The following is a 19,492-nucleotide window of genomic DNA, read 5'->3' on the forward strand; positions in this document are numbered from 1 at the left end:
TATGAATTGAGATCTGGACAATGAATAAAGATGACAGAAAAAGAATTGATGCTTTTGAGCTGTGGTGTTGGAGAAGGGCACTGAACATCCCATGGATGGCCAAGAAAACAAATAGATATGTCTTGGAGAGGGTGCAGCCGGAGTGCTCTTTGGAGGCAGGAATGATGAGGCTTCACTTCTCATACTTTGGACATATTGCTAGGAGGTACTATTCCTCGGAGAAGGACATGATGCTGGAAAGAGTAGAGGGTCAGTGAAGGAGAGGAAGACCCTCAACCAGGTGGACTGACACAGTGACTGCTGCAATGCGCTTTTGTGTGTCACAAAGTATGAGGATGGCACAGGGCAGGGCTAGGTTCAGATCTTTAGTTCGTAGGGTCGCTATGAGTCGTACTCGACTTGATGGCACCCAGCAACAGTCAAGTGAGCGCACTCAGCAATGATTAAATAAAGCAATACTCACCTTAATTTATGTTCAATGAATTTTTTTTTTTAAAAATTTCAGCAGGTGACTTTGGCTTAATGGCAGAGAATGGCACTGTGGTGACAGAATTTGTTCTGATGGGATTCCAGCTGCAAGCAGAGCTGCAGATGGGCCTCTTCTTTGTGTTTCTGATTTTTTACCTGGTCACCATTGCGGGTAACCTGGGCATGATCCTACTGATTCAGAGTGACCCTCGCCTCCAGACTCCCATGTACTTCTTTCTCAGCCACCTCTCCTTCTTGGATATTTGCTATTCCTCTGTAATTGTCCCTCAGTTACTTAAGACCTTGGGAACCGATAAGACAGTCATCACCTATGAATGCTGTGCCACCCAGTTCTTCTTTTTCACGCTTTATGCTAGTACTGAATGTTTCCTCTTGGCCGTGATGGCCTATGACCGCTACGTGGCTGTGTGTAACCCTCTCCTCTATGCCACCGCCATGACACCGCAGACCCGCCTGGGGCTGGTGGCTGGGGCGTACGCTGGCGCACTGGTCAACTCTGTGATCCGCACTGGATGTACTTTCTCCCTGTCCTTCTGTAAGTCCAACCACGTGGACTTCTTCTTTTGTGACCTGCCACCCTTGCTGAAGCTCGCCTGTAGTGAGACCAAGCCACGAGAGCTGGTGATCTACCTCTTAGCTTTTGTGGTCATCACCATCAGCATTTCAGTGATTCTCGTCTCCTACCTCTACATCATTACGGCTATTCTGAGGATTCGTACATCAGGCGGGAAAGCTAAGACCTTCTCCACGTGTGCTTCTCATATGATGGCAGTGGCTCTCTTCTTTGGGACTCTCATTTTCATGTACCTGAAAGGCAACGTGGGCCAATCTCTCGAGGAGGACAAGATTGTGTCTGTGTTTTACACTGCGGTTATCCCCATGCTCAATCCAATGGTCTACAGCTTCCGAAACAAGGAAGTGAAGGAGGCTCTGAAGAAGGCTGTCAACAGGAGGAAGGTTTCCCAAATAGCGTAAGACCCGAGTTCCTTCAATTCAGAACTTCCTGCAAATCATCCTTTGTGCTTTTTTCCACACAAGCCAGATCTCACAGTTAAAAAGGGCTGCTGAAGTAGAAAAAGATTTAGCTCTCACTGTTGTCTTTATTCACTTTGTAACCTTGAGCCAGAAACTCTCTGGCTCATTTTCCCCATCAACAAAAATGTTTTCCAGACTCTGATTGGAGATAGATCAAGAGTCAAAGGACTTTAAAAATATTAATATGCTATAAAATGGAAGACTATTTATCATTTTCTTCTTGCCCATATTGCTGAGTGTTTTCTCAGCTACTGGAATTCTTTTCTACTCATTTTTACACAAATTTTTTTCTAAGCTTGTTTTATGCAAAAGAATAGCTCTTTGTATGTGTCAGAGACAATAGAGTTGGTACAGGACAGAGCAGGTTTCAGGGCTTTTGTACATAGGGTTACTATGAATTGCAAGCTACTCAATGGCACATGACAGCAACAACAATAATAACAATAACAACATTCTTTGCTTGTGGGTCATGGGGTGAAAATCAACCTGGACCAAAAGAAAACTTTTCTAAAGGTTGAACCAATCTTTGTCTTAGAAAATACATGGATATAAACAGAGAGAGAAAAAGTAAAGTGGGTAAAGGATATATAAACAAGGTTGTTGTTGTGTGCCATTGAGTTGCCTATGACTCACAGCGACCCTATGTACAACAGCCCTAAAGCCAATCTTCTTGTCTCTCACACACCTACTCCCATTAACCAAGTCACTGAATCAATCCATCTCATCAAGGGTCTTCCTCTCCTGTACTGTCCTTCTACCCTCACAAGCATGATGTCCCTCTTCAAGGACTTACCTCGCCTTACAACATGTCCAAAATATATCAGATGAAACTTCAGAATCCTTGCCTCCAAGGAGCAGCCTGGTCTCACCCTCTCCAGGATGAACTTGTTTGCCCATGGTATATTCAATACTCTTCTCCAGCACCACAACCGAAAGACACCAACTCTTCTTCTATCATCCCTAGTCATTGTCCAGCCTTCCGATGCATAGCAAGTAATTGCCAAGACCAGGGTGCAGTGCGGGGGAACAACACGTGCAACAGGAGGTGACTCAGTTGACCCTGCACCACACAGATATGAACATATAAACAAGGAGATATTAAAATAGAACATGTCAGTTCACTTTCCAAGATGATGGAGGACACTTGAAAAGATGTAATAAAGTCAAGATACTATAGAATGAGAGAAAGATAAACTGACTTGCATTATATTATTTAAGACATTTTGTTCATGGTCTAAAGCCAAACTAAACCTCACATAAAACTTTAAAAGTATATCTTGATCACCAAAGGTCAGAAGCTCTCTATTTTATGGCTGAAGCACTGTTCACGGACCATCTGCCTCAATTAGTTCAAGCTATTTTCTATTCTTCAGTAATGAAAACCACCATCTACTTTCATCTTCTCTAGGACATTTACTTGTCAGAAGACAGATAACACTGCATTGACTGCCCCTTCCTTATGGTCTGCTGGAAATATTATTTGAGAAATATTTTGAGAAATACCGATTATGTGTCAGATATGACCCAAAGGTCTGGGAATAGAGTAATAAATAAGATACAGTGACTCCTCTCATGGAGATTAGGATCTGGGGCAGAGAGAGACATTAAACCATTGCACAGTTAATTAATTTTTACAATTTTTTGAAAGGTAGAACAGGAGCAGAGGCAAAGGGTATTGTTAGACTGTATAATGGGATCTTAACCTACTTTGGTGTGGTCAAAAAAACTTCCCAGGGAACTACTTAAACGTAACCCGAGATTTAGATCATCCACAAATACGGAAGAGTCATGGGTTGGGAAGATCATTTCACTTAGAAGGACCTGCCAATGCAAGGGCCTGAGACACACACTGCCTTACAAAACTAACAGGTGACAGAGTGCTGCCGTGAATTGAGTGAGGGGTTCTTAGAGTGAGTTGCAGCTGGGGAATTCAGAAGGAACTAGGTCACAGAGAGCTTTGTAGACTTGCTTAGGGACTTGAGGACTTTACTGAAAGAGCTGGATGTGAAACGATCAGATCTGCACACTAAAATGGTCCCTCTGGCTGCAGGGTGATGGGTGGGCTAGGAGGCAGTAGTGATCAAAGAAAGCAGACAGAGAAACAACAAACGTGAACACTGAGAAACAGCAAATGATTTATCCCAGAGCATGGGAAGTGATTTCCAAACAATGTTATATGCATCACCTTAGAATATTGTGCTAGAGAAATCTAGAAAATATATGACCAGAATATTGATCTAAAAAGGATGTTTGGCACAGTGATGAAGATAGTTTTGGTGGTATCTGCCTTTTCATTGGTGCTTTCTTCCCCTGTAGGTCAACTTTCCTCCAACATTGCACAGGTATGGCCAGTGTTTTCCTGGGACTCTAGGTGGTGATAGGGTTTACATTCCGGAGTACTAACTGATAGACTAGTACTTGCCTGCCAGGTAACTTGTGGTCACTGTGAAGCTGAACTCTGCGACACTGATGTGTCAAATGTGATAACGGTTACACATGGTGGATGGTGTTTGGTGGAGCTCCCCAGCTGAACAAGCTTGGAAGTAGGAGTGGTATCCACTTCTGTAAATAGCTTGTCTCCAGAAACCCTACGAACCTGGAGAAAGGATAAAAGTCGTGCATGCAAATGTCAAGGACTTTTGTTCATAGGGTCATTATGAATCATCTACGACTCAACGGCACTTAACAACAACTGATAGGTTTGTGGGCCAGCCTGGAGACTCCACTCACCGAGTTGGCTCCTATCACCTGATGGCAGTCACATCTTGATGGTGGTCATGTAAGGGAAGTTTTTGGGGTCATGTTAGATGTGTGTTACTGTTTCCCCCACCTCCCAAAATGGGGGAAGACCAATGGTGGAGGCCTACTTAAGGGTGGGTCTTTAAAATCCCATAGTGAGAAGTTGAATCTGTGGCCAACTTGGATTTATTCATACAATTTATTAATTTTAGAACCAATATTCTTTAGGTGATAGAGTAATCTCCTGTCTATCTCCTGTACTGAATAACTTGGAGTTGCTGTGATATTGAACACTGTGCCATAGTGGTGTCAAATACCATAATGGTTACCCATCATGGACAATGTTTGGAGGAGCTTCCAGATTGATTCAGGTTAGGAAGCAGGAATGACATCCACGTCCTCCTAAACTAGATGCCTCTGAAAACTCTCTACACTCTATAAATGTACAGAAACGATGTCAGTTATAGAACAGAGTTCAGGTCTTTTGTGTAAGGGTCACTATGAGTCTTATTCGACCTGATGACACTTAATCACTGCTAAAATGAGACTAGTGTTGGTATATCTGGAGGAACATTCTTCCACTTTGTAAATCACTCTTTGTCAATGTGCCGTATGAAGTATCCTGGGTTTGCTCTGATGCTGAACCTTGTGCCATCGGGGTATCAAATGCCAGAATGGCTTCCCAATGTGGACAGTGTTTGATGGAGCTCCCAGTTGTAGAAGGTTTGGAAGCAGAAGTGGCATCCACTTCCTAAACCACATGCCTCTGGAAACTCTATGAACTTGGAGAAATGACGATAGTTATGGAAAAGCATTAGGTCTTTTGTTCATAGAGTTGCTATGAGTCGTGCTTGACTCTATGGCAATCAACAACAACAATAACAACAGTTGATACCTTGTCAATTTGAGTCCATCTAGAATCCTGACAGTGTAGGTCATGACCTGTTGGGCTGCTAACCAAAAGGTTAGTAGTAAAACAACCAACCAATCAAGCAACCAACCAAAAGGTTGATAGTTTGACTCTACCAGTCACTCCAAAGAAGAGGGAGCGAGAGTCTTCTCCCACAAAGGTCTTGGATCCTTGGCCTTGGGAACCCCATGGAGGGTCACAGAGTCAGGTTTAACTCAACAGCACTGGGTATGGGTTTGGGGTGAGAGCCCTGGTGGCACGGTGCATTATGTTCTGGACTGCTAACCAAATAGTCAATGGTTCAAATTTACCAGAAGAGAAGAATGAAGCCATCTCCTCCTAGTAATATGTACAACTTGAGAAACAACCCAGTAGAAGGTCACCATGAGTTGGAGTGTACTCAAGGATACTGGGTTTAGTTTCCTCTGGGCCAATTTGCCTTACAGACAATGGCTTTAAGAGTTCATCCTTTGCAGGGCTGCTTGCAAGCAAAGTCCAGAAAAAGCTTCCACGATAGGGAAAAAAGGCGAGATGGGCAAAATGCGAGACGGGATTCGCTGGTTTTGGTAGTGACAGGACCTACCACATTTTCTACGACTCTGCTTTGTAAATGGCAACCAGCTTTATACAGAAATGATCTTTTGTACCCACACAGTGTTTGATGGATAGAAGAGCACTTCAGACATTCACTATGTGGATAAGAATAAGGTGTGTGTGTGTGTGTGTGTGTGTGTGTGTAAAGAAGAGACCACCATGTGATTAAAGCAAGAAAGCACATTAGAGAAAATGGCACTTATGTTGAATTTCCAATTACATATGTTAATAAACGAGTGAAAACATTGACAAATTACCTCGTATATGCTAGGTTCTGCACGAAAAGATTTCACTTATCTTATTTGAAGGTATCATTTTTTAAGTGAATTGCATGTGTAATCTTATAGAAACTGGAATCTACTTAAGTAATAATAGACTCTCTTCTTCCCTCCCCACCTCAGTTTGTATGTGTATCCCTTTTAAGAACCAGATTTCGGAATGATAACATTTCAATTGTAATTCTTTGACCTGAATCTGTCAAGAATGACTTGAAGCAAAGGAAAAAAGCAATCCCTCAGATTCTGAACTGACTCACTTAACGTAGTACACCAAGAGGCCACAGTAGCATATTCTTGTTATCTTAACTCACAGCAATATTTGTATCCTGGGATTCCATTTCCCATATAAAATTCACGTGAATGAGATTATATGTAAAGCCAAATTAGCGAGGTTATCAACATAAAGGCATGGAACAAAAGAGAATGATGGAGTCTGGTCAACACAGCACATTGTCATGGATCTTTGACTCAAGTGTACATTTAAATATTCTACTTTTGTGTAGGAGTATGAATACAGAACGGTGCAAATGGTTAACACTCAACCAAAGCTTGGCAGTTCAGGTCTACCTATGGCACTGGAGAATTAAGGGCCTGGCAGACTGTTTTGGCAAAGATTAAATGAAGAAAACCCATGCAACAATTTTATCCTATAACACATGAGGCAATCATGAATTGGAATTGATTCAGAGTCAATGAGTTTATGAATATTTACTGGAGTGTCACAGTCAACAGCTACCAGAACAATTATTTTTGTCATGATGATCAATACAGGATAGAGCTAAGTGGAGCACAGATTCCTTTTTCTGCGTCTTGTATCCAAATCTTGTGAATTTTTGTTTGTTTGTTTGTTTACAGCAAAGGGAAGCAGCCCTCAAGCCAGGTGCAAATGACCCTAAGAGCACGCTTCCCAAGCACTCACTTTCGCTGTGCTCACGTGTCTGCCATAACTTTTTGGAGGCAGTGTAGAAATGAGGGCAAAGAGAGAACTAGATATTTTGATTAAAAGGGTTTCCCCCCTTTTACTTGTAATAGAGTTCAAAGAAGGGAAGTAGCTCCAGGTTTTGAATCTCATTTTGCTGGCTGCTGAATTCAAACCTCAAACAATATTTTTGCTTGAATCTTGCTTAGACATAGAGTTTGAGGAGGATAAAATAAGTGGGGAACGCTGACAGAAGTTGAAAGTAGGCTGCTTCCTTCCCCGTGGTGTATCTGTGAGGTGGTTCGGGGAGATCAAGATGCTTCATGGACATTATACAATTCATCCTTTTAATCCTATTGGGAAAGAAAATCTTGCCTATTTCCACATCTCCCGTCTTCAAAAATCATGAGGTTTTCTAAAAATGCTTGAAAAGAGCATTGCATCTTCTTTTTCTCAACACATCTTTATCCTTATTTAAAACAAAAATAGTGCATGCTCACACAAAATATATGACAGCCACAGCAATAAAAAGTGATTTTTTTTTGGGAGGGGGGGAATGGGATGAATATCTGAACTCTTTTAAATTCTACCTTTAGAATTTGCTTCTTTGCACTCTTGAAAAATGTACTTTAAAAATAGCCTGTCTAAAAAAAAAAAAAAAAAAAATAGCCTGTCTACACCTGTTGCTTTATGTATTCATTATAGACACACATATTTTATTCATCAATGCAATAAATGAACTATTTATTGAGGTGCTTGATGTCACAAAACAACATTATATGCTAGGCACTCTTCTAGGAGCTTGAGATCAATAATATGAACTACACAGATTAACGATGAATCCTTGTCCAGCAGAGTTTGCATTCTAATGGAGAAAAGGGACAGATAACAAACGGAGTAAATAAGTGAATAATATCGCAAATAATTGCATAGAATGGTCAGATGACATAAACTCTATAGAAAGAGCTGGAGGTATTAATCTTGAAACCTAAGGGAGTAATTCTTTTTTGTCAGAGGTAGTGAAATGAAGAATTTGTTTTTTGTTGGGCGACCTTGGATCAACCATGACTCACAGTGACCTTGTGAACAATAGGTCAGAACCTTGCCCTGCCCTGTTCCATCCTCATTCACTTCACAATGTTTGAACTCATTGCTACGCTCAGTCCATCTTGTGGAAAGATTTCCTCTCTTTCTTTGACCCTCCACCTTTCCCAGCATGATGTCTTTTTCCAAATACTAGTCCTTCCTGTCTACATGCCTGAAGTTTATGTGACAAAGTTCCACTATCTTTGCCTCTAAGAAGAACTCTGGTTGTACTTCCTCCAAAAGACAAATTTGTCCTTTTATCAGGCCATGGGATAAAGAATAATTGTTATTGTTGTTAGATGCCTTCAAGTTGAGAAAGATGCATAACCACCCCATAAGCAAGTGCTCTGTCCCATCCTCTGCCATCCCCGTCGTTACTGACACGCTTGAGCCCATTGCTGCAGTCTTTGTGTCACCCCATCTCATTGAGGGTCTTCCCCCTTTCTCCTGACCTTTCCAAACATGATGTCCCTTTCCAAGGAATAGCCTCTCCTAACAAAATGCCCAAAGTATGTGACATGAAGCTTCATCTTCCTTACTTCCAAGCAACATTCCCCAGGACATATCTGTTTATCCTTTGGAATATCTCTAGAAGGAATAATCAGCACTTTTTTCCCCACACCAAAATTCAAAGGTATCAATTCTTCTTCTGTTGTCCTTATTCATTGCCCAGCTCTCAGAGGAACAGCAAGTGATTGAAAGACCATTGCTTGATTCAGGCTTATCTTAGTGTCCAAATGAACACCACTGCTCCTCAGTGTTTCAGAGAGATACCTGAGAGAGGGCTTGCCCAGTGCAATACATCTTCTGGTTTCCCGACTGTTGATACCATGGGTGTTGATTGTAGGTTCAAATAAGATGAAATCCTTGACTTTTCTCCATCTCTGGTGGCCTAGTGGTAAGAAGCTGTGCTCCGATCCCAAAAGCACATAGTTTTTTATTCACCAGCTGTTCCGTGGAAGAAGGATAATAGGTCACCCCCTATGTGATTCACTTCCTCTAAAAACCTGCTGGAGTCAGCTATGGGTTGGTTCTGACTCGATGGCATGCAGCAATAACAACAACTCCATCTATTGTGATGTTGCTTATTGGTCTGTAAAGCTGCTTTTTGTGTTTTTAAAAGAAGGTATTTGCAATGAATAAATCATTGACCATACAAAACTCAGTCATTCATTGTCTAGCCTCATTTCTATCACCAAGACCATACTTCCTGACTACCATTCCTTCCTCATTATTTCTAACTTTTGCATTCCAATTGCCAGTACTTATTAAAGCCTCTTGGTTGCATGTTTGCTCAATTTCTGACTGTAAAAGTTGGCAGACATTTTCAATTTCCTTCTCTTTGGCTTTTGTTGGTGCTGTATATAATTGAACAATATATAACAGTAATTATATACTTCCCATGATAACAGGCCATCCTTGTAAGTGTGTGGATGGTATCCTATCACTCACAACAATTGTCTTTTTTGCCATGAATGGAATACCATGCTTATTCAGCTTTTCAATACTGGCAAAATAGGTCATATTGTCTGATTTGAAGTGGCCCATGCCAGTCCATCTCAGTTCACTAATGCCTAGAATGTCAGTCTTTATGAATTCCATTTCATTTTTTGACAACTTACAGCTTTCCTACATTTATACTTCATACATTCCATATTCCAGTTATTAAAGGATGCTTGCAACTGTTTACCCTCATTTTGAATGACTTCCGGACTGGGCTCTATGAACAATATAGAGCTACAGTACTAGAGATAGAGCCCATTCTGGAAGTCACTCAATAACCCCATGAACAATATAGGATTACAGTACTAGAGATAGAGGCCAGTCTGGAAGTCACTCAAAATGAGGGTAAACACTTGTAAACATCAAGCATCCTTTGATAATTGGAATGTGGAATGCATGAAGTATGAATGTAGGAACACTAGAAGTTATAAAAAATGAAAAGATCAACATTTTCAATGATTTCTTGCACTTATTTTCATAGTTAAAATGGATGAGATTTCACCATATATTTGTGGGGACAATTCAGTCCATAACAGAGATCAAGCAGCTGAGTGAAATGAGCAGAAAATAATACTGGGGCGGGGGGGGGTGGGTGGGGTGGGTGAGGGAAAGAGAGTGGTGGATAGGAGTTCCTGCTTTGACCAAGGGAGCAGGACTTCTCAGTTCTATCAAGTATTGACACAGAAACTTCTTTTCCCCCAAGAAAATTTGAACATGAATTTATGAAATAAGGAGTTTGCTAATTTAAAAATACCGCATATACCAGATAGTACATATCTTCTAGTTGCACTTCCCTTGAGAGGGGACAGTCCACCGGTTGGCAGCCCCTATCTCAGATAAGAAGGCAATGTGTTAAAGACAGTAGCGCAGTTTCTAGACTAGATGCCCTTTCAAAACGTCTCTAACCTTGGCCACCTGATTTCCTGAGCGGTATAAATGTGAGGGATTATTAATAGTGTCACTATATTGCAAGCATATGACTCAGCATATGAAAGAAGCAGATAGGGTGAAAGAGGAATTAAGATTTGATAGAGGAGCAAGAGACTGGAATTATGTAGTCTGCTCTCTCAAGAACTTATCATCGTAATCTCCTGCCAATAAATATTAATTGAAGATAATGATAGCATGTGAGGAAATCATATAAGCAAGGGTTAAAAAGAAAGAGGAGGACCCAGGAAAAGATTTAATCTGGAGAGGAAGAGTGTAAGAGAAAAAGAAACAGAGAGTCCGAGAGAGCGAGAGAGCGAAAGACAGGGGGAGAAGGAGACACAGTGAATGAGGGGGCACTGTTTTGGAATGAAAGTCTAATAAGCAGAAAGGCATATTTTGACTTTGGAGTTTTGCCACTCTGTGTTTTCTCTCCCACGCCCTTTCTTCCGCCCTCAGCCCAATGGCCTGGAGACACAAGGGCATCTGCAGACCTTATCGCTCACTAATGAGGTGGAGAGGTTTGGCTTAGCAATAAAAACCGATGCTATGGATAACTTGTTCTGCGCTGAAGCTGACAGAGTCAGAAAGGAATAGAGATTATTACTGCTTCCCAGTGTAACAGAATTTCTTTATATCTCTATGTCCGTTACTGAGGAGAGTTGAACTTACAATCAAAGAAAGGTGGCTTTTCTTCAAGTGGCATCTGTGGCTCAGAATTTTCCTCACTGAGTGAGCCACCTCTTGTGATACAGTGAAGTTCTGCAAGAATATGGAAGGATGCCTTTGCCTGTAGTCCATTTCAGCATGATGCCTCCATCACTAAGAAAACAATAGCGTTGCCACTATAGAGGGCTGCAAATTCACAGCCTACCCAAGAAAATATTTCAGAGAAGCATTTTGTGCTTTTATTTCAGTGTTTTAAGTAATTTTTTCTACAAGGAATGGATGTCACCATTGCAAAGGATTCCAATTTATTTCTTGAAGACCAAATACTTGTTGGGCACCTAGTCTGTATTTGCTGCATGGGTTCGTATTTTTGGGAAATTCAAAGAAATAAAGGCAAAACCCCGGCCTCAAGTTCTAAAGCCTACTTAAGGGACAGAAATGACTAATATGTTAGTTAGTATTACAACGTAATGTGTAATCGACTTAAGTTGTGAGACAGTCTTTAAGTTTATTTAGTAAAACAGGGCAGGAAGCTCCTTCAAAATCATATTGTTAGCAGTTCAAGTCACAAGCTGATGTTCTGGGTAATGAAGAGAAATTCTGCAATTTAGTATTTTCCTTCATTCAGTTTGGTTTCCAGTCAGTGGGAAATGATACTAAGAAAAAAAAATCTAGTTATTTGCCATGTTGTTGTTGTTATGTGTTATTGAGTCACCTGTGACTCATAGTGATCCTATGAACAATAGCTCTGAACCCTTCCCTGTCTTGACAGTCTCACTGACTCTGACACATCTACACCCGTTACTCCAGTTATTATGTCAAAACATCCCATCCGGGGTTTTCCTCTCCTGTGCTGTCGCTCCATCTCTCCAAGCATGATGTCCTTCTCCAAGGACTGATCCCTCCTGGCCATGTGCCCAAAGTATGTGAAATGGAGCTTCAAAATCTTTGCCTCCAAGGAGAGACTTGGTTGTTCTCTTGACAGTTCAATACTCTTCTCTAGTACCATGGCTCAAAGACATTGATTCTTCTTCTGTCATTAAAGATATTTTAGTCATGAGAATATGGATTAAATATCTATTTTTTTTAAGTAATAAGTATATTGGAACAATGTTCAAACAGAACAATATTGTAATTATAGACATTTTGGAGACTGAAGAAAAGTTTCTGAGATGTCTACTGTGTGATTCTGTACAGTATGTATGTGTCCGTAAGTGAGAGAAAGAGAAGGAGGGAGGGAAGGGGGAGGAGATAGATAGATAGAGAATGAAAGAGAGAGAACGATAATGAGAGAGAGAGAGAATGAGGATGAGAGAGAGAAAAAGAGAGGAGAGAGAGAAAGAAGAGAAGAGAAGAGGGAGAGGGAGAGAGAGAGAGAATGAGAATGAGAATGAGATTGAGATTATGAAAGAGAATATGAGAGAGAATGAGAGAGAAGAATTTTGGTTTATTTCCTGGATAACAGAACCCTTTGGTAGACTTAAGAGTCTGCGTTTTGCAGTTTCAGTAGCAGAATAACTCAGTGAAATCCTAGCTCATAATAAATATTCTAGGTTGGACGTATATTAATATGCTTAACTGAAAACAGAAAAGCTAGTTCTTTAAGTTCTACAAGAAAGAACCTGGCAAAAGACCTGTTGCTCTATTTCCAAAAAGTCATCCACTGAGAACTGTATGGAACACAGTTCTACTCTAACGCGTGTTGGGCCACCTGAGTCAGAGTTAACTTGAGGGCAGTGTGTGAATGCTGGAGAGCAGGTACATTTGAACTTCCCTACAGGAGTGGTGTAGTCTATGGGGACCTGCACTGTTAGCCAAAAGGTCACGTCTCTATGCTAGTTCACATCCGCCAACCATCCTTTAGGAGAAAGAGGGACAACTTCCTCTTGTGTGATTTTCAGCCGAAAACCCATTGGAGGTTCAGCTGTGAGTCAGTTCTGACTCAACAATTGATTGACTGACTGGACAGTGAGGCATATGAGGACAGTGAGGTTTTTTTATTGACTGACAGGACAGTGGAGGCTATTAATTGGGAAGGGATGTCATACTTGGGGAAAAGTCATCAAAAGAGAGGATGACCTCAAACAAGATGGAGTGTCACAGTGATTGCAGCAATGGGCACAAGTCAGTCACAGAGTTGGTAAGAATTGCATGAGATAGGATGGGGTTCAGGTCTGTGTTCATAGGATTGCTATGAGTTGTACTTGACTCAGTGACACACAACAACAACAGTAGCATTTGCAAATCTATCTACTTCCTTGAGACACACAGCTTCAGTTGTTTGGAGGGTGAAGATTAACAACTTTGGGAATCCATTGGATGGTCAGCTATGAATTGGTTTCAACTTCACAGCAATGATTAAGCATAAACTGGAGATTCATACCACATGAGAATCATCTCTATGGCAAGAAACAAAGTAACATCTCAGTTTACAAAGAGGAAGAAATTAATGCAATGGAGACACTGATTTGAACTTCAAATTTCCAGAAATACGAGAAAACACATGTCTGCTATCACTCTCAATGAAATGATTGATACAAAAGCTGCAACAATGGGGTATAAACACAGCAGCCATTGTGAAGAGGGTGCAGGAGCCAGAGATGTTTTATTCTGTTGTAATTAGGATTCCTGTTGCCATTTACTGGTGGGACCTGAGGACATGGCACTGCTGAGGAAAAAAACAGGCAAACAGACAAAGAGAAAAAGTGAGGCACAGGGGACCAAAGCAAAAGCCAAGGTCCTGAGATTTATTTTTCTCAGCATGTAAGAGAGAATACAAGAATTCCATTACTGTCAGAATAAACAAACTTCTTGCTACACAGCAAATAATTAACTCAAAGACTCTAAAGTAATATATCCAACAATTATCTCTGGGCTAGAAAGGAATATATCCTTGGATATTCAAGAACCAAAGCTTTTAATGATTTACTCAGATAATGCTAGCAAACATACAAAAAGCTTATCACTATTTTTTGCAAATTCTCAAGGACAGTAGCTTCTTATTAACCTGTATTTTCCACAAGCTCTTAAGGACTTTAGTTTCTCATTAACTAAGCCTCCACAGCTACTCTTCTGGGTCTTATGAGATCTCATAAATCACCCTGTTTTTTGGGACATGTCTGTATGGCTTGTCTAAGCTGTTTTCAACTAACTTCCCTCTGAGTGTTCTTGAAGCAGTACTCTAGATTCTCACACCAACAGTCAACCAAAGCACACTGGCTTCAGAAACTCTCACAGGTTGCAAGCTCTCTCTAGTAGCTGAATGGGTAAGAAGTTGCACTGCCAACCCAGATGTAAGTGATTCTAATCCACAAGCTATTCCATGATAGAAAGATGGATACTCTCTTCCTATATGGTTTATAGCCTTTGAAAACACCCACTCAAAAAACCACGATGAGAAGGTTCCAACTGGCTAGTTCACAACAATAACAACAGCAACAACAACAACAACAACAACAACAACAACAACAACCAGGAGTTGGATCTGACTTAATGGTTTGTAATAACTAATACTTAAAATAATGGGAATCCTAGAACACTTGATTGTGCTCATGTGAAACCTATATCTAGACCAAGAAGCTGTTGTTAAAATGAAGAAAGGCATGTGTCAGAGTTGCATTCATTTTCCAAACATATTCAATCTGTATGCTGAGCAAATGATATGAGAGGCTGGACTGTGAAGAAAAATGTGGTATCAAGATTGGAGGAAAAGCCATCAATAAATTACCATATACAGATGATACAGTACAGCCTTGCTTGCTGAAAGTAAGTAGGACTTGAAACACTTACTGCAGAAGATCAAAGACTATAGCCTTTAATACGGATTGCATCTCAACATCAAGAAATAAAAAATTCTCAGCACTGGACCAATAGGCAATATCATGTTGAAGAAAAGATTGAAACTATCAAAGACTTAAACTTACTTGGATCCACAATCAATACACTTGAGGGCAGTAGTCAGGAGATTAGGAGACATATTGCACTAGAAAAGTCTGCAGTCAGGAACCTCTCCAAAGTGCTGAGGAGCAATGATGTTAGTTTGAAGACTAAGGTGCACTTGATTCAGACCATGGTCTTTTCAGTCATTTGCTATGCATCTCAGAGCTTGACAGTGAATAAGGAGGACAGAAGAAAAATGGATACCTTTGAACTGTGGTGTTGGAGAAGAGTATTAAATATTTCATGTATTGCCAAAAGAATGAATAGTTATGTCTTGGAGAAAGGCAGTATATTTGGGCATATTGCTAGGAAAGGCTACTCCTTGGTAGAGCACATGATGCTTGGAAAGGTGAGGGGATGGTGAAAGACAGGAAAACTCTCCATTGGGTGCATTGACAGTGACTGCAGTAATGGGCTTGAGTGTGTCAGAGATTGTGAAATTGGTACAAGATAGAACAAGGTTTATATCTCTTGTTCTTAGGGTTGTTATGACCACAACTCAACTCAATAGACCCAACAGCGCCAGCAACAACCAGAATACTTATTTCTGTCACAGCAAAACCAGGTAACTAAGGCAGCTGTAATATGCAAAGTGGACCAAGTTGCAAAGGGAGCAATTCTTTGGGAGTAAAGAAGAATGAGGCTGATGCTCAGAAAAATTCAGAGATGAAAGATGAAGAAGGAACATTGCTTGAGACTTCTCAAGGAATAGTGCTTTCTGGCCTTGGCTGAATTCTGCTAATAGGTTCTGTCTGTAATATTGTCCCATGTCTTATGACAAACTCCTAGATGTGTGAGTGAGTGAATGAAGAGAGAATACTGCCTGATTCCCACAGACTTTCCAGCCTTTATCATCCGAATTATAATCTGGTCATAGCTTCTGGGTACACATATCCTTCTTGTTGTTGTTGTTATGGGCCGTCGAGTCATTTGCGACTCATAGCGACCCTATGTACAACAGCCCCAAACCCTGCTCTATCTTGTGCCAATCACATTGCCTCTGACACACCCATCCCGATTACCCCAGTCACTGAATCAATCCACCTCATAGAGGGTCTTCCCCTCCTGCGCTGTCCCTCTACCCTACCAAGCATGATGTCCCTCTCCAAGGACCTGTCTCTCCTTACAACATGTCCAAAGTATGTCAGACGAAGCCCCAGAATCCTTGCCTCCAAGGAGTAGCCTGGTTTAACCCTCTCTAGGATGGATCTGTTTGTTTTTTGGCAGTCCAGGGTACATTCAATACTCTTCTCCAGCACCACAGCTCAAAGACATCAATTCTCCTTCTGTCCTCCCTAGTCATTGTCCAACTCTCTGATGCATAACAAGTGATTGCAAAGACCATGGCCTGTATCAGGCGCACCTTAGTCTCCAGAGAGACACCGTTGCTCTTGAGTACTTTAGAGAGGTCCCTAACCACAGACTTTCCCATTGCAATACATTTTTTATTTCCTGGCTGCTGGTGCCAAGAGTGTTGACCATGGAGCCTAGCAAACTGAAGCTGTGAACAATCTCAATCTCTTTGCTATTCATCCTGATGCTACCGATTGGTCCAGTGGTGAGAATATTTGTCTTCTTGACATTGAGCCTCAGTCCATACTGAAGGTTACAGTCTTTGACCCTCTGCAGTAAGTGCATGAGGTCCTCCTCAGTTTCAGTGAGCAGGGTTGTGTCATCTGCATAACGGAGATTGTTGATAGATCTTCCGCCAATCCTAATGCCACACTTCTCCTCATAGAGCCCAGCCTCTCAGATAATCTGCTCTGGTGGCCTAGTGGCAAGAAGCTGCACTGCAATCCCGGAGGTGTGCGGTTCAAATCCAGCAGATGCTCTGCTGGAGAAGGAGGAACAATCTCCTCTTGTACCAGTCAGATCTGATTTGACTGTACACACACACACACACACACACATCCTTATGATGAATTTTTTTTTGTTTACCCATGCTTAATTTAGTTAGATTTTTACACTGTGACACGGATGTGTCAAATGTGATAATGGTTACCCATGGTGGACAGTGTTTGGTGGAGCTCCCAATTAAGCAAACTTGAAAGCAGGAGTAGCATCTACTTCTGAAATAGCTTGCCTCTGGAAAACTCTATGAACTTGGAGAAACAATGAAAGTTATACAAGTGTTCACGTCTTTCATTCATAGAGTCGCTATGAGTTGTGTATGACTCGACAGCACTTAACAACAACAACAAAAATGTAAAGGGTCCTAATTCATATATGGTTGGGCAAGACCTCTTCTTGCCTTCTTCAGTTAGCATCAAGGTCAAAACTAAACCAAAACAACAACAAAATACTCTAAAAATGAAACTCATTGCCTTCTACTTATATCTGACTCATGATATTGCTCCATTGGGTTTCCAAGGTTGTCAATAGGAGATTTCTCTTTATAGAAGTAGATGGCCTTGTCTTTTTCACTCAGAGAGGCTATTTAAAAGCTCCTTTACAAAGTATTGCTTGCAAGTAGACCAAACTGTGGTCTAAATACCAGGACTCTGCCTTGCTTTCTCAAGGAGTGTCTAAATCTTTGCCTCATGGTGCTAATTGAGAATGTAATACTCTTGATTGTACTCTGAGTCAATTTTTATGGGAGAAGCTCTGTTTTATACTCCAAGAAATAAGAACATTGATTCCTTGAGGAAGATACCTAACAGTTATTTTAACCTCCTCTGTAATTTTGAAATATGCTAACATGCCATCAACTGCCAGTAATAACATGTCGTGAGTAAAGATGCCTGAACTTCTCTGAGGAATTCACCTTTCATCTCTTAGAAATGTGATGGTTTGTTTGAATATGTTTTAAACAGTGGTAAGGAGAAAGAATTAGTCTAATTATGGATTGCCAGGGTTTTAAAAACCCAGGCTTTCTACCTTGTAATTGAACCAAGGAATTGGTGAGTTAATATGCTATTAACATCTTTTCAGAAGCAAGGAGTAGAAAGGAAACCAGCCATTAGCGTGCAGATCTGTGGTAATTGGAGAAATACCTTCTCAGGTGGTTGTGAACACTTGAGCACAGAGTGAAGGGTGATTTTGTTGTCTGGAACTCTAAGTACGCAGGAGAGGCAAAGGAGTCAGCCCAGTGTACACAGTGCCAGTGGGTCACATAGAAAGTTATATGAATCTCTAAGAGTAGTTGAGTAACTCCTTTCAGAAAGATGCAATATAAGAAAAAGGAAGTAATAGTTCCTTACTTATAAGAGTGCTGGCTATATGCCAGGCAAGAGTCTAAAGAAATTTCTGGCAGGTATCAAGTGAATGACCTTGGGTAGCTTTCTATCCTTCCAGCCACCCACTCATGTCTGTTGTTGTTTACTGTTGAGTTGGAATTAAGGTGCAGGTGACCCTCCAGCAGGGTTTCAGAAGCAGGAAATCCCATAGGAGGAAATTCTCCATCTTTCTCTTACAGAATAGCTGATGGATTTGAACCATATGCCTTTGCGATAGCAGTACAACTCCATACCACTAGGCTACCAGTGCTCCCTAATACATACTTAGGAGGATGGGTATAGTTGAATAATTTCTCTGATCTTTACAGAGAATTCCTGAGGTAAAAATAGAAAGCATTTTTCCCCCCTGAAAAATCAAAACAAACAAGTCAAACGCAAACCTATTGCTGTCAAGTCAGCCCAACTCCTGATAATCTGCCACTGGGCTTCCAATGCTGTAAATCTTTACAGAAGAAAACTAGGTTGGAAATCTTTCTTTGCATCTCTCCTCAGGCTCTCCTGGGTAGTGGGATTGTGAAGTGCTGGACCATTAGCTAAGAGGTTGGCAGTTTGCATCTACCTAGAGGTCCTTCGATAGACAAGTATAGTATTCTTCTTCCTAAAGGTCACAGTCATTATAAATCCCATGGTGCAATTAGACTCTGCACACAGGCTTCATTGCAAGGCACACACGTAGAATCAACTCCATAGCCACAGACAAGAAGAACAAGTTTTCTTTCTTTATAGTTCTCCTTAGTAGGACAGATAAAGAGATAAGAAATTGATGAAGAAATCTTGGTCAGAGTTTACTGGGGGAAGGATAACTAAAACAGAAGAATTAAAGGCTATTTTGATTTTGTTGTGTGCCACTGAGATGACTATGATTCAAAGCAAGTTCTATGAACAACAGATCTGACACCTGTCCTATCCTGTGGCATCCTTCACCTATTTGAGACCCTTGAAACCATTACTATAGTCATTGTGTCAATGCATCTCATCAAAGATTTTTCTCTCCTAACACTGATCCTACACCTTTCCAAACATGATGTCCTTTTTCAAGGACTGGTCTCTCCTAAAAACATGCCCAAAGTATGTGAGATGAAGTTTTACCATCCTTACTTCTAAGGAACACTCTGATTTCACTTTCTTCTTGACAGAGCTGTTTGTTCTCTTAACATCCACAGGGTAT

General features: G+C 40.9%; 1 protein-coding gene across 1 annotated transcript; it reads left to right on the forward strand.

Moving 5' to 3' along the window:
* Positions 1 to 522: 522 nt before the first annotated feature.
* On the forward strand, positions 523 to 1,464 carry LOC102866572 (olfactory receptor 9I1-like). The gene has a single exon (XM_006900457.1). It carries the CDS (start codon positions 523 to 525, stop codon positions 1,462 to 1,464), a length of 942 nt encoding a protein of 313 aa, XP_006900519.1.
* Positions 1,465 to 19,492: the final 18,028 nt, after the last annotated feature.

Source organism: Elephantulus edwardii, unplaced genomic scaffold (assembly GCF_000299155.1).
Source record: "Elephantulus edwardii isolate Elephantulus edwardi_28Jun2011 unplaced genomic scaffold, EleEdw1.0 scaffold00284, whole genome shotgun sequence".
NCBI classification, from domain to species: Eukaryota; Metazoa; Chordata; class Mammalia; order Macroscelidea; family Macroscelididae; genus Elephantulus; species Elephantulus edwardii.

Bases quoted from the DNA above. Each gene is read 5' to 3' on its own strand.
- LOC102866572 (XM_006900457.1), top strand. From the start codon at position 523: ATGGCAGAGAATGGCACTGTGGTGACAGAATTTGTTCTGATGGGATTC.